This window comes from Ambystoma mexicanum, chromosome 5p (assembly GCF_040938575.1).
Source record: "Ambystoma mexicanum isolate Mex_15411 chromosome 5p, UKY_AmexF1_1, whole genome shotgun sequence".
NCBI classification, from domain to species: domain Eukaryota; kingdom Metazoa; phylum Chordata; class Amphibia; order Caudata; family Ambystomatidae; genus Ambystoma; species Ambystoma mexicanum.
The window spans coordinates 420,619,892-420,633,191 of record NC_090930.1 but is presented as its reverse complement, the minus strand read 5'-3'; the positions used below and the strand labels follow the sequence as shown (position 1 = coordinate 420,633,191).

Genomic DNA, 13,300 nt, shown 5'->3' with positions numbered 1-13,300 from the left:
CTCTAGGCCCTAGCCGTAACCACTGCAGCATAACACATCCATAGAAACAAACACTTTGATTGTGGTATGTGGGCTTCTTAGGGGATAGGTTTTCAAAAATGTGAGTACTGATTTCTGTGGTGCTTGGAGATGGGAGAGTCTGAAATAAAGTAAGGGTTGCAAGGAAGGAACTGGTGCCTGTGTTGCAGACTGAAGAGAAGGGGGGAGATGTTGTATGTCTTGCTTTACAACACTGTTCTTAGTTGTAGATGTGATAGATATGACTGGTCCTGTGCATAGTTGAATGCTGTTGTGAAATCTAGAACGGAATGGGCAACCAGCTGGAATGAGAGCTGTCTAGATTGAAAGAACAGTTGTGGAGGCAGTGGTGTTTTTTGAGCTGGGAGCCTTTGAAATTATATTGGCTATATGTCTGCATAAATAAAGATTCATGTACTCATCCTGTCTGCGTGTAATTTTATAACACACTAGAAAACCTTTTTGCATTATTATACTGTTATTGCTCCCATCTTTTAACATGAAATGACACTTTGTTAGATAGCTGTGTGTCTTGTGCCCGATTACTAATATAGTCATCTGTAAAGGAAGTTGAAATGATAGAATGTATGTGAAATATGCAAATGTATAGAAAGGAAATGATATGTGTATCTTATGCACTATAATGCATTAAATGCTATCATGGTTGTAATGTGGTTAAATATGTGGCAGTGGTTCCAGAAATGATAGAATGAAGAAAATAACAGTTTGCACATTGCAGTTAATATGGGGAAATAAAAATTTGGAGAGCAGATAACTTTGCAAGTGACACTTGATCATAGCAGATGGGAGAAATGACAGGAAACTTGTTTTACAGGTTGCACAGGGCAAGTGGAAGTTCTGTTTATATGCATTTATAGAAGAGATGTACATGTAACATACATGCCAATCCTCCCGATTTCGGCGTCAGATTCACTATTTTTCAGTGAAAAATATAATTATTTTCACGTTCTCCCGCTGAAAATACATCTTTGCCCAATGAATTCTTATGACACAAGTGTTGTCTCCCGATTTTTCAGAGTAAATGTCCCTTCCAGGTGGGTCGGAATGTTGGCATGTATGATGTACTGTGCAAAAAAATATTCATACCTGCACTTTGTGTTCATGCAAGTGGATGTACATGAATCTGCAAGTAGAAATGTTGGAGTTTACTAGTAGATGCTTTGCAGTTACAGCGCAATTGTACTCAGAGTGATGAACAGTACATCTAAAGTGCTGAATTGTGAAAAAAACTGTTAAAAAGGGACGTTACGGTTCAAAGTACAACCAAAATACCTCTGAAATTCGCCAGTTATGGTGAGCTAAGCAACCATAACTCGCGCCACCACCGTGCACTGCTAAGACTAACACCCAGGACATCAAAGATGAAATCACAAATGTCACTGATGACATCACATGTGCATTTAGTTTTCATGTACAGCCTCCACATGTTGGCAAAGTATCAGAGATCATTGAAGAACTATCATATGCCAAATTGTTCATTAAGCAATGCATTGCTATAAATACCATTGCATTACTTAGTTCTTTCAGTACATGAACAAACTCATGAAGAACGTAGGCATTGTCCGCAGCATTCGCCATAAATGTGCAATATTCAAATCTTCCCATGTTGGATAGTACAATGAAGAATGCCTTCATTTCAGAATGTTTTATACTGTGAAACATAAGTACCTACCAATGCTTCACTTACTGCATAATTGTACTACTACAGACAAAACAGACCACAATGCATAGAAATAGAAGCATATACAGGGAAAATATAGTAAGCAAAAAAACTGCAGTATTACCAGAAAGTGTTCATAACCCAACTAATTAACTTCATGCACAGAGAAGATGATTGTGTTTCAGGATTCCTTCATCTCCCATATATATGTGTCATAATGGGACTGTAGTGAAAAAACATATGAGAAATTTAAGGTCTTCAAATATTGTACTTTTAACTTTTTTAATTCCTGACTGACAATGAAGAAAACCACCTGGCCTAGATATATCAGCAGTGAACAAAAAAAGAGGGAGCCAGACATGTGATGTCATCAGGGTGTTAGTCTTAGCAGTTATGGGTGGTGGCGCGAGTTATGGTTGCTTAGCTCACCTGGCGAATTTCAGAGGTTTTTCAGTTTTACTTGGAACCATAACGTCCCTTTAACAAGTTTTTTTCACTGAAAATATATATCCATATATCCTTCGATGACCTCACCCTCGAGGGACATCGACGCACAACACCCTCTGCCAAAAAAAATATTCCGAAGCAGCTAAAGCTGGACATTACATGTCAAAGATGAGCAATACGTGGGAGGACAAACCATTCGAACAGTTTTATTTGTGCTTGACAAAAGTGTTCCGGCCTAGTTCTGGAGGATGGCATGTACCATATACATGGAGGAAAGGTAAGAGGATGTAGGAGTATGTTGAATTATGCATGCTACTAGCAGTGTGTTGCATCTCTGATTAGCAAATCATTCCTCTGATTCCCATCACAACAACCTGAGTGGAGAAGTCCAATTATAGGTTGCCTGGAAATCCTTCAGTTCCCACTGGTTGCTATGCTTTAATGGACACCTATCTCTAGACGCTGTGACACCAATTTAAGGAGCTAATCTAGCTCCGAGCCTATCAACTCACAGGCCCTAGGAGGTCACAACCTTTGACGCTCAAGTTTTCAGTCCCAGCCGAGAGTCCAGAAGGTGCTCTTTTCAAAAGGTCTCAGGCACTATTCTCATCACAGTTCACAATCTACCTCTGCAATTCTCCCAGCAAGCTACTATTTCCATATAATCAATATTTGCTACTTCTCTTTCTCACACTGTATGATCCGAACTCTCAACTTCAGGGCTCTGACACGAAGTGTGCCTAGTGCCTCTTCCAGCTATCCCCCAACCTGAGACGAAGGACTGACTACCATAGGTGAGAACAAGCTATCCCCAAGCCTCCAATGACTTGCTGATTGGTAGCGTGATCGAGATCTTCTATAACAAATGAGAATGTTAAAGATCAATCTATAAAACAAAGTTATGCTAGGTTCTGAAAAAATTATACACAATTGTTCTAGACTTGCCAGGTTCTGAGGACATAGGCTACACCCCCGCCCCATCCCCGATTACAATAACCAGCAAAGGGTTAGTGTCACAAGACACTGACTCAGGAGGCGATTTAATGCCAGTTTATCCAGTGCTCTATGCACCATTCACGCTGAGCTTTTGAGATCAATTTCCATCTTTGCAACATTTTCATGGATTAAAAGGGGTAATCGACTCTAATCTGGCTAAAGCAAGGTAAGCCAAAACGCACTTCTGTTGCAGTTTATTCAGGATTTACAATTACAGACATGGATTATAAAAAACAAAGCAACTGTTCAAGTAAACTACAACAAATGGGTAATGTTTTAGTAAAATAAAAGCATCCTACTTTCACTGGTGGGATCCTGCATGTGCCAATCTAGTGTGCTCATGGCAGTATCCCACTACAAGCACTAAATATTCACACTATCGCGTTATTGGGCACTCCAAATCAAGTATTGTAACATCTAATTACTTACATCTACTGGCAATGTTTCATCCTCCTTTTCTGTTAACCGCATGTATGAACGATCTGTGTATTACAAAAATAAAACATTACAAATTACAAAAATGAAATGTATCTGGTAATTACGTAACTGGGCAATACATCCTGCAAATGTAGGTTACAGCTGCACAGAACTGTTCACAAATAGCCAGTGGAAGAGCAGGTATCACTTGGATCATTCAGTCGCACGATTAGAAAGGTGGATAAAGGTAAAGGAACAACATTTGTGTAGATCAAAATGCCCCCCCCCCTGGAAGAAGGGGAGGGGGGGCGACAACACCTTTTTGAATGGATGGCAGTCGATAGCACATCTACAAATAGCATCATCCTTTCTGAGGTCTCATAACCAGTGGTGGCTCATTCGTAATGGACATCGAGGCAGAAACCTGCAACCAATTATGAAGGGGTAGGAGGGTAGGCCTAGCAAAACCAGAGTGCTCCTGTCCAGGCCAGGGTTGTGGGATACACATGAATCCTTCAGTATGCAGTACCTCAGCCCACAGATGGTTAGTAGTCCATGTACGGACAGGGGCATTTTGCTTCCCCAGCCTCAAATAGCCCATTGGGGATGCTCTCTGGGGAATTGTTGGCACCTTTTCTGCAGAGAGGGTGCTCCTGCACATTGCTGCAGTACCATACCAGGGGGCGCCAACTTCTGGTCTCCCGATTGATACTGCACCCATGTACCCGCCTAAAGATGTCCTACTGGATGTAATGGGGTGTGTGTTTTATATCCCGAGGAAGGTGAGGGGAGATGGGGCAGTGTTTACATGCAGAGGAAGATGGGGGAGCGGGCATGGTGGGCTTCTACAATACAATATACATTGCTGGCACTAGCATAATGAAATAAGACAAGATTGTGGGCATATGCATTTTACAGTGGCATTGCAAATCTATTGTGTGCACAAGTCTCTTGCGAACATGTGCTATATAGGCAGTCACTGGATTCCTTTTCGCTACAGATTATGAATTTTAGGGAGTTTAACAGTTTTTCTCAAAAAGGTGGCAAAAATACACCATTTCAACCAATTATTTTAAAAATATTTTATTGGGGTAGAGGGTACCACCCTGAACTCCTAAATTGGTCCAAACACCCAAGCTACTCTCAGGCGTGTTGATTCAAAAGGAAATATGTAATTTATTTATGCCTTTATTTATAGCAGATATAACCCGTAGGTATCTAAGTGCCAGTTTCATCGTGGAAGGGTAGGTTATTAATAACGTGCCTTTTTAAAACCTGTTTGCGCTCAGTGTGGTCTCACGAGGTGATCTCAAACAATATACAGGGGGTAGCAAAGTGGTTGTGCATGTATTATTCCAGTTTGAGAGTTTCCCCACTCAGAGCCCGTTCTCAGGCGAGGTTTTGCAACTGCAATAATCCTTGATTTAGGTCACAGAAGGTTTGGTACTTCTACAATGATCTAGAATTAGGACTCCTTATCCTTCATGTACAACCCATTTCTTCACTTTGTGCGTGAACAGCAAGGTTCTAGGGGAACCCCCATCTGTAATGGCAAATGTTTGGAGTAGCCACCTTCCTTTTAGCCAGGGTGTCTGGCGCAGTCTTGATATAGTTGGATTCAGTCATCACAGAATTATCTCCGGCAATTTCTGGGCTGTATTCATTAAAATCAAGAGGGCAAACATTCAAGCTACTAGCCAGCTATTAAAAAGAGTAATGTGCGCCTCAATTATAACCATACACATAGCACACAATTCCTTACTCGCCAAGGGTGGTATCACAAACCACTGACTAGTGGAGAGTGCACATTTGGCATCCTGAAAGTGAACCCTTGTAAGAACGTCTAGAATTTGGTACTGTTGAGTAAAACCGGGATTAGAGATTGTGTGGGTTCTATCCAATTCAATGGGTGCATTCTCTGGCAATTGGAATATAAATTAGAATAAATTCAGTTAGAACCCCTACAGATCTTGTTCTGTAACATGTTTCTGCATCGCAACTCAATATTGTTTCTGCAGTGTCGATTTTCTGCATCTTCCCATTTGTCATGCATTGCATTAGACTGGGCTTTCAGCGCATTGAGACGGTTGGATATACTCCCTGCTTCGTGATTTTGCTCAGAAATTGTGTCTATCTTCCCCGATGCAATGTTAAATCTCTTCCATCCTTTTGTCTGGAGCTGAGTTTTTGCGAGTGCTAGCCATATTTCTTTTAGTCGCTCCAAGTAAATTCTGAAGCTCAGATTTTGTGGCTAGCTCCAAGTCCTCAAGAGGGGAATCTGCGTAGTGCACCAAAGCAAGAACAGTTTTCCCTCTTCACTTACCTTCGGAGCAGCAAAGCTATGCAACACACTCTGGGGGCTTACCCTGTTCAGTCACTAAGACATATGTTCAGTTACCAAGGTCCAAAGTCCACAAGAGTTTAGACATCAAAACATCAGTGAATTCCATTCAAATAAGTGCCATACCAAATCGGAGTGAGGACGTGTGCTATAGATGGGGAGATTAAAGATCATGTCTTGGGAGAACACTGTGCACGGGGGGGGGGGGCAGAGAGGGGGGGGTCTAACTCCAGGGTAACATGTTTGCCTTGGAAGCAAGACGACGCAGAGCAACGCAGGTTCGATCCCTGGGTCCGTGCTTAGAAACCTCTGGGTATTCAGCGTGTTTTAAATAACCAATCCGTCATAATGAAGAGCCCAGATGTTTTAGGCTGCGGCACTCTATTCCCAGTAATCTAGCACTCTGCCGAGCTCTCACCCATTCCCCTAACCAAAATCTCCTTGCGAGACAGAACCACGCTGTCAAGGACCCTCCCAGCATTGTGGTGACCATCCCCAGAGGCATCTCCAGGCTTTGTCGGTGCACCCGGCATGTCTCCGTTTGCAGCGCAGCGCAGCCCCCCCCCCCCAATCCGGCAGTACAGCCTACCAGCTTCTAATAGTTTTGCAGTGGAGTTCGGGGGCTCAATTTGGTACCATGAACTCCAGGGCAGCCCTGCTCACAGCTCTGGTAAAGATTTGGCTGCAAGATGATCAGAGTCCGCTCTAACGAGCATAAGTTCCCACTTGGCTCCAACAGCACTTAGCAAGACATCTTCCTCTGTGTCTCTAAAAGGAGCTGCACATCTGTGAGATATATAGGAGGGCACAGAATATAGGATGTTTGAGTCCAATCACCACCCATTGGGGAATCCTCAATATAAAAACATTTCTAGCCAGAAGCTTGAACTTGCCATCGTCTCAGGAAATGTTATGCAAGAGTCTGTCTTCATATCAAAGCACAGGGAAGGACTCAAGTATCATGTATTGCTCCCATTATTACCTCTTAAGCATTTGGTATGAAGTTGTAAACCAAAGTGCCACAATGGATGAAATCAAGGGTTAATGCAAACCTTCCAACTGCTTGGGTGGGGAAAAGTAGCCAGGATGCATGTGGAAAGGAGTTCAGGGCAGTCTCACCCTCGTCAGCCTCGCTGCCTCCCGCTACGAAGTTCCCCTGTAACCAATCCAACACCCAGCACTCCATGTTAAGCAATACTCTGTTCTGCCAAGTTTCTTCAATTAATGATCATGCTAAACTAAACGGATTGCGCTGAGCTTTTCACATTCACACTCCCCGGCAGCTGCAGTTGGAAGAGAAAACAGCAACTCCAGATTGAGGTGGCGCTATGAGACAGTTGCATTTAGGTTATCATCCAAAGGAGGTCTATTGAGCTGCACACAGGCTTTTGGATAGATGCTACAGTGGCTCCAGAGTGGTTGATGGGCATAAGTGTGGTCTTTACAGTGTGGATAGGCACACTGCAACTCACATTAAAAGATAAGAAACTAATTTTAAAAATGGGTGGCCTGGGGTAAAAGCTGCTGGATCAGCCATCGGGCCAGAGGGTGCGGTACCCAACTGCCTTCCGAGAGGAGGGGTGGGGGGTGGTGAGGCAATTCTAGTAGTAGTATCTGCACTTTTAATACGTTCACTTTCTGCTATCATTAAAGCACCAGCCTCAAGGAACTACATTAGGGAGATGTAGCAAACTGAGCTCTAGAAACAAAGGTTAGTTGATAAGTACATTGCCACTGGGGGACTAGCTTGCAATGCAGCTCAACTTACATTTAAAAAAAGGGTGAAAAGAAACAAGCTCACTCAAAGGTGCTGCATCAAGGGGGCACAGGGAGCATATGGCAATCCATAGGCTAATCCCTTCTACTTGTCTACCAGACAAAAACAAGGGTAAACAACACCCAGCATTTCAAATAGAGGCATTTTCTGCACATACATAGCAGATACTGCCATCTGAAGGTCAAGTGGGAAGTTGGGTCACACAGTTTGTGCTCAATTGTATGGTTTCTTTGCTACACCATTTCAGAAAATGGGCATGTAAACACTGTTGCAGAGATTTATAATTTGTATGCTTCATCCCATTGTCTACCAGAGTGCCTGAATGAAACCAGCTCCCACTAGGGCAGCCACCCGCCCTTTTCTGTAAACTGCTGAGAGATTGCAGAAGAGTGTGTGCTGAAACAGGATAAAAAGGTGATGTTCCTGAGGTGAGACGGAAGTCTACCACTGGAAACTGAAGTAATACAAGAGGACTACCAGAGATGCCTGCAGACCCTTCACAACACTGAAGTGACCAGTGCTGTTGTGACCCTGTTTTCTATGAGAGAGGAACTCTGAAGAGGACTGCTCCTTCCCTTTGACTGGTGGGAACAACCAGTCCTAAAACGAACTACAATCTGAGCCATCTACCGAGTTCCTGTGACGTTGCAGAGCTGCAAACTGATAAATACCAGGCGACCTCTGACCCAATCGTAGTGCATCGTCTTGCCAAAGCCAAATCCGTCCAAGTATTTGCTGAGCGCCAGGTAAACCTCCAGAGACACAATCCAACTCATCCAGGTCCCCTCACCAGAGTGCAGGACTTCAGGAATCGAAGATTGACCGGGCAAATCGTGTCCTTTGTTGTTGCTGCAGAAAAGGTGCCAAAACTTAAGCAGGACCAGAGAAGCCGAGGAAAACAGTGCCAGAGGTCCTGCTTCAAGACTGCTGTAGAGAGATCACCGTCAATTGTCCTGCCTTTCGTCACCAGACAAGGAATTCGGAGGTCAGCTTCACCCTGCCACATTGAGGAAAATCCATCCACAAACATTTCTTCAAACCGAAGGTACTGTGGGGAGAGAAGGTACTGCTTACCTTTATCCAAGAAGTCGCTCTAGAACGCAGTGCATCTAGGTGTCCCCCCTCTTACCTCCGACCCATGCAGCTGCTTGTGTTCCTTCTGCGAGTACTAACAGGGTCTCGATCGTTAGTTATACTTCTAGTATCCTTACCGAGAGACAAAGTAAATACAGGAACATTTGCTATTCTGCTGCTTCATAAAACTGACCTCTCCGAACTGCCCTTTAGTTAGGGTTGCGAACTGGACTTTAAAAGCCTTGGTGTGCGAAGAAACTGCCTCTAGAACCTTAAGCTCTGCTACTATTTGACTAACCTACAGTTTTCCTTCCAAAAATACTATATTATGTAGTTTTGTAAACTAAATACAATTACTGTATATCTGTGTGCGCGCGCAAGTGCGCATTATTACCGATAAGGTAGAACTGTCATTAGTGTCTGTTAGGGAGAATTCTCATAATGTGCCAATTCCCTTCACCTTAGAGACCACCAGCAACTTTGATGGATTTTGAGGACTTGACTTTTTTTAACCTGGAAATAGTGATCCTTTTTTCCCCACTCATGTATTTTGATGTGTGCTTTACTCTTGTGTCCTTTGATTGTGGAGTTTTAGATAACTCCATAGGCATCATCTTTTCATGTGTGTTACAAAGCACCTTCAGTGCAGGGACACATGGATGTCTTTAGACTTCCAAAAGGTGTAAATACCTTCTCTAGGATAAACTACTGTTTCCCAGAGAATGTAAAGTTAAATTGACTTTACTAGTCTCTTAAAAATTCCTAGACCCAGCACACACCATCTTTGTATAGAGTGCTGGAGGGGTTACCTAGAATGTCTAGAAACTCATGTAGCAGTCAAATGCAACCTTTTCCTATCAAAATGGCTGGTGGCAGTGATTTTACAACGAACTACCATGATTTTTCCCGAGCGCGAACACCGGTAGCTAAACATCGCGGGTGCCATGTTTTTCAAGATGGTGCCTTAAGCCCAGGTCACAGTCTTTTTTCGCCATCTCTTTTTGGAAAGGTCCTAGTGTTTGTCCCTGCGCACCAAACCAGGTTTGGTCCATTTGTTTCTATGCCTTTGGCAGGCTTCAGGACTGAAGACCGCCTCTGGCGTCTGAGTGTCTGGGGTGGGCGGGAAGTGAGGAAGGTGCCCAAAACTTCCTGTGCTGAGTCTCCTAGGAGACCCAAATGCACTCTGGCGCGATTGGATGGCTGACTGTCCGGCAAGGACATCCACCCTGTTGGGCGAGTGGCAGCTAGGCTGGAATGAAAGGGAGAAAACTGTTTAAAAGGCAAGCCTCTTGGACTGGAAAGCAGAGTTGACCACTGGAACGAAAAAAACCGAAGACGAGCTGGAAGAGGACGGCTGCTGCAACTCCTGGACCGTTGGTTTGCCCGGTGAATCCCTGCTGCAGGTCTAAATTGCCAAGTTCATCTCGACAAAGAAGCCCCTTCAAGGACGACTTCTTCCTTTGAGTTGGTGGGACCAATCAACTCATAAGCCACCTGGATACCATTCTCGGAGCTGGTTAGGATTAACCAGGGGGACAGACACCAGCTCGAGTGCTTGACGACAGCAACTCGAACCGAAGATCTTCCATTTTGCGAGCTTGTTTGACCAGTCCCTGTGCAGTCCCCCGGCGTCCTCCTCTTGACCCCACAACTGAGGCTGAGGAACAGCAAGATCTGCAGGAAGTACCAGGAACCAAATTCTTCAGCTGCATCTTTTCTTCTTAAGGTACTGTGCCAACCAGATTGAGAGAACTTACCCCTTGCGGTGAAAGTTCGTGAAACTTTCCCAAATTGAAGGCCTAATCAGTTTGTGACCCATCATATGATTCTTTTTCGTACAAACTACTTCTGAGAACACTGGCAAAGACTTTACCGTTTACTACAAGAACTGCTCTTTCCTATCCAAGACACTAGTCCATTGACTTTGGCCTAGTCCTATTGAACTGAATCGTGTCCTCTAGTGAACTGAAACTATTTGCACTGCCCAAGAAAGTAATTGTGGTCTATTTTATTAACTTGTGCCTTTTTACTCCCATTTAAAGTAACCGAAATGCCATTTTGCTCCTATTTCAGGGGAGCCTAATTAACTCAGAAACGTATTGGTTTGGTATTGAAGTGCATTTGTGTATGATATTAAGTTGCCTCCTTCTAGTGAATGCTTTCTAAATGACTAATAAATTAATAAGTGCTTATCAAGAAACCTTGAGTGCAAGTGTCTACTTGAACCACTGTGATTGTAAGACCTCTGTGTAACATCCTTTTACTGCTCACATTCCCTCTTGAGATAAGCATGGCTGCTCAGCTCGCTACCACAAAGTGTGTAGTACAGACTTATACCGAAGGTTGGTTTTGCTTACATCTGTAGTCCTAATTGTATGTGGTGGTCCCAGAGGGTACTGCATGCAATTCTGCCAAACGGCGCCAAAAGCTAGAAACTAAGCAGCGGCCTATGAAAAGTATCTACAAGTAATCGTATGTGTTTTAGTTTAATGTGCCAAGTATTAAAACAATGTGCAAATCTAAATATATATTATATATACATTTATTATCTAAGGGGGTTTGAGTTACAATACTATATGATAAGCCTGACTGCTTTGCCACTCTACCCAGGTCCCATGAGTAGTACAGACTGACAGGTTATGGGTCTAAATACCATTGGGATAGTTTTAAAGTATTACCCCAAAGTGGACTTTAGGAAAACTCCCCAATTCAGATGTACATGGTAATTGGTTTCTTAATTTCCTATTGTAATAAAGGCCAAATCATGTTCACATTCTCATCATGTTTTCACTCCTTGCTGTCTCAGTTTGTGCGTTTTCCTCTTCCCCCCCTTGTGCACTCGCCCTTACCCTCTTGCTTTGCTCCAAGCATGAGCATATCCTTACAATATGAGCGCTTTTCCTTGGAATGAGAACAATGTGGCAACAATGGCTAGTCTCTACATAGTTCATAATCTTGGTATGCGTCTTGTCCCCTTATGCGTCTTGTCCCCTGCGACCTCCTTGGTTAGGCATCTTGCTGACCCCAGCTGTACACTTTGTTTGACTTGTCTAAGAGATCATCTTCTTGGATCTCTGCTTCCTCTTTCTAGTTGTCCACACTTCCTTTGCTGAACCAGCCATCAGCGAGAGACTCCACAACTAAAAGCAACAAGAGAATGTCCTCTCCACCCCCCCTTCCTCCCGGACCCCAGTTCTGCCTTTGGAAGATCGATGATGCAGAGGCCAATCCAAAGGGCATTGTACACTGATAGACCAATAGGTGATCAACACGGTCAGGTGCTCACAATTAATCATGAAGTTGGATCTGGTGATGCAGACTCAATTCCAACTTCAGGAATGTGGTGCCCTTTAGGCACACCACCAGTTTTGAAAGGTTTTCAGAGTGGAACGTTGTCACTCATCACTTCTCTGCTGAGGCTGTGCAGATTGATTGACACAGCCTCCGTTTGGGTGCCCGATTTGCATCGGACTATTGGACTTAACCACTATGGCTTCAACTGATTCTCTCGCAACTTCTCCAAGTAAGTTGGCCATTACAGTCTAGAGTTCTGCACTGGCCATTACTGGTAATGCCCTTACCTTGCGTTTCACTGGCACAGCATTTGCTTTCAATAGTAGCTCGAGCATATAACCTTTTTGTGTGCCTATAGCAGGATTGTACCCGGTTGGTACATTCGAGTCCAGTTTGATGTTGAAACTGGCTTGGTGGTGCCACCCTAGGACTGGTGCAGTGTCCGCAGGACTGGGCTGCAACATGAGGTTATGCACACTCTGACCAGTGTCAACCTGCCCTTTAACACAATTATGCCCTTCACATAGCCTATCAAAGCAATGACCTAGCCTTCGTAGCAGTACATTTCTCCTGGTGGTGTGGATCTCTTGCTCCTTTTTAGGCCCAAGTTAAATTTATGTGCTCGTCGAGATTATCCAGAAGTCGGAGTCTGAATAGGCCAGCGTTTCAGACGCTAGCTTGCCCTACCTGTATTTCACACATCGATTTTATCACCTTTGATTTTTTTTCTTGGTCCCTTTCACACACAGCACTACATCTAGACCATTATTTCCAGATTATGTCGATCAGCTGGAGCTGGGGATCTTTCCAAGTCTGCATGAATGGCCGTAGGGATGTCACTCCCTACAAAAACAAAGATGTGATGGCTGGAAGGTTTAGAATGAATTTTTAACCACTGGCATTGCCCCGGGCAACCCTCCAGACCATCGTTCTTTGCCTGCCAAGCCATTACAGAAGGGAAAAGACCATAAGCAAATCAGGCTTGGTCCCACCCCAAAAGGGGCAGTCCAGCCCGAACCGCTAGGTCACATCCCTTCTACACGAGACCACAAGCATCCCCAAAAATGTTTCATCCTTGTTGGGCCTCATCAGTGAGGAGTAGCTTGGGTCTCTAGGCCCAGCAGGCACAGGCCCCACATCTGGGCATACCTGTCCCGCTCGGGGTGACAAAGCAAAAACAAAGACACTCCCTACGCCATGACTATTTTGAGTTTGCTCTCTTCTCCAGACTAGGGGTTATTTTTTCAGCTCTACT

General features: G+C 44.0%; 1 protein-coding gene across 1 annotated transcript in view; it reads right to left on the bottom strand.

Annotated features, from left to right (window-relative positions):
* Positions 1 to 13,300, bottom strand: part of MMGT1 (membrane magnesium transporter 1) — a 167,133-nt gene that overhangs the window by 93,450 nt on the left and 60,383 nt on the right. The window contains exon 2 of the mRNA XM_069612819.1: positions 3,572 to 3,624. Coding sequence (XP_069468920.1) covers positions 3,572 to 3,624 — 53 coding nt within the window. The remainder of the gene's footprint in view (positions 1 to 3,571; positions 3,625 to 13,300) is intronic.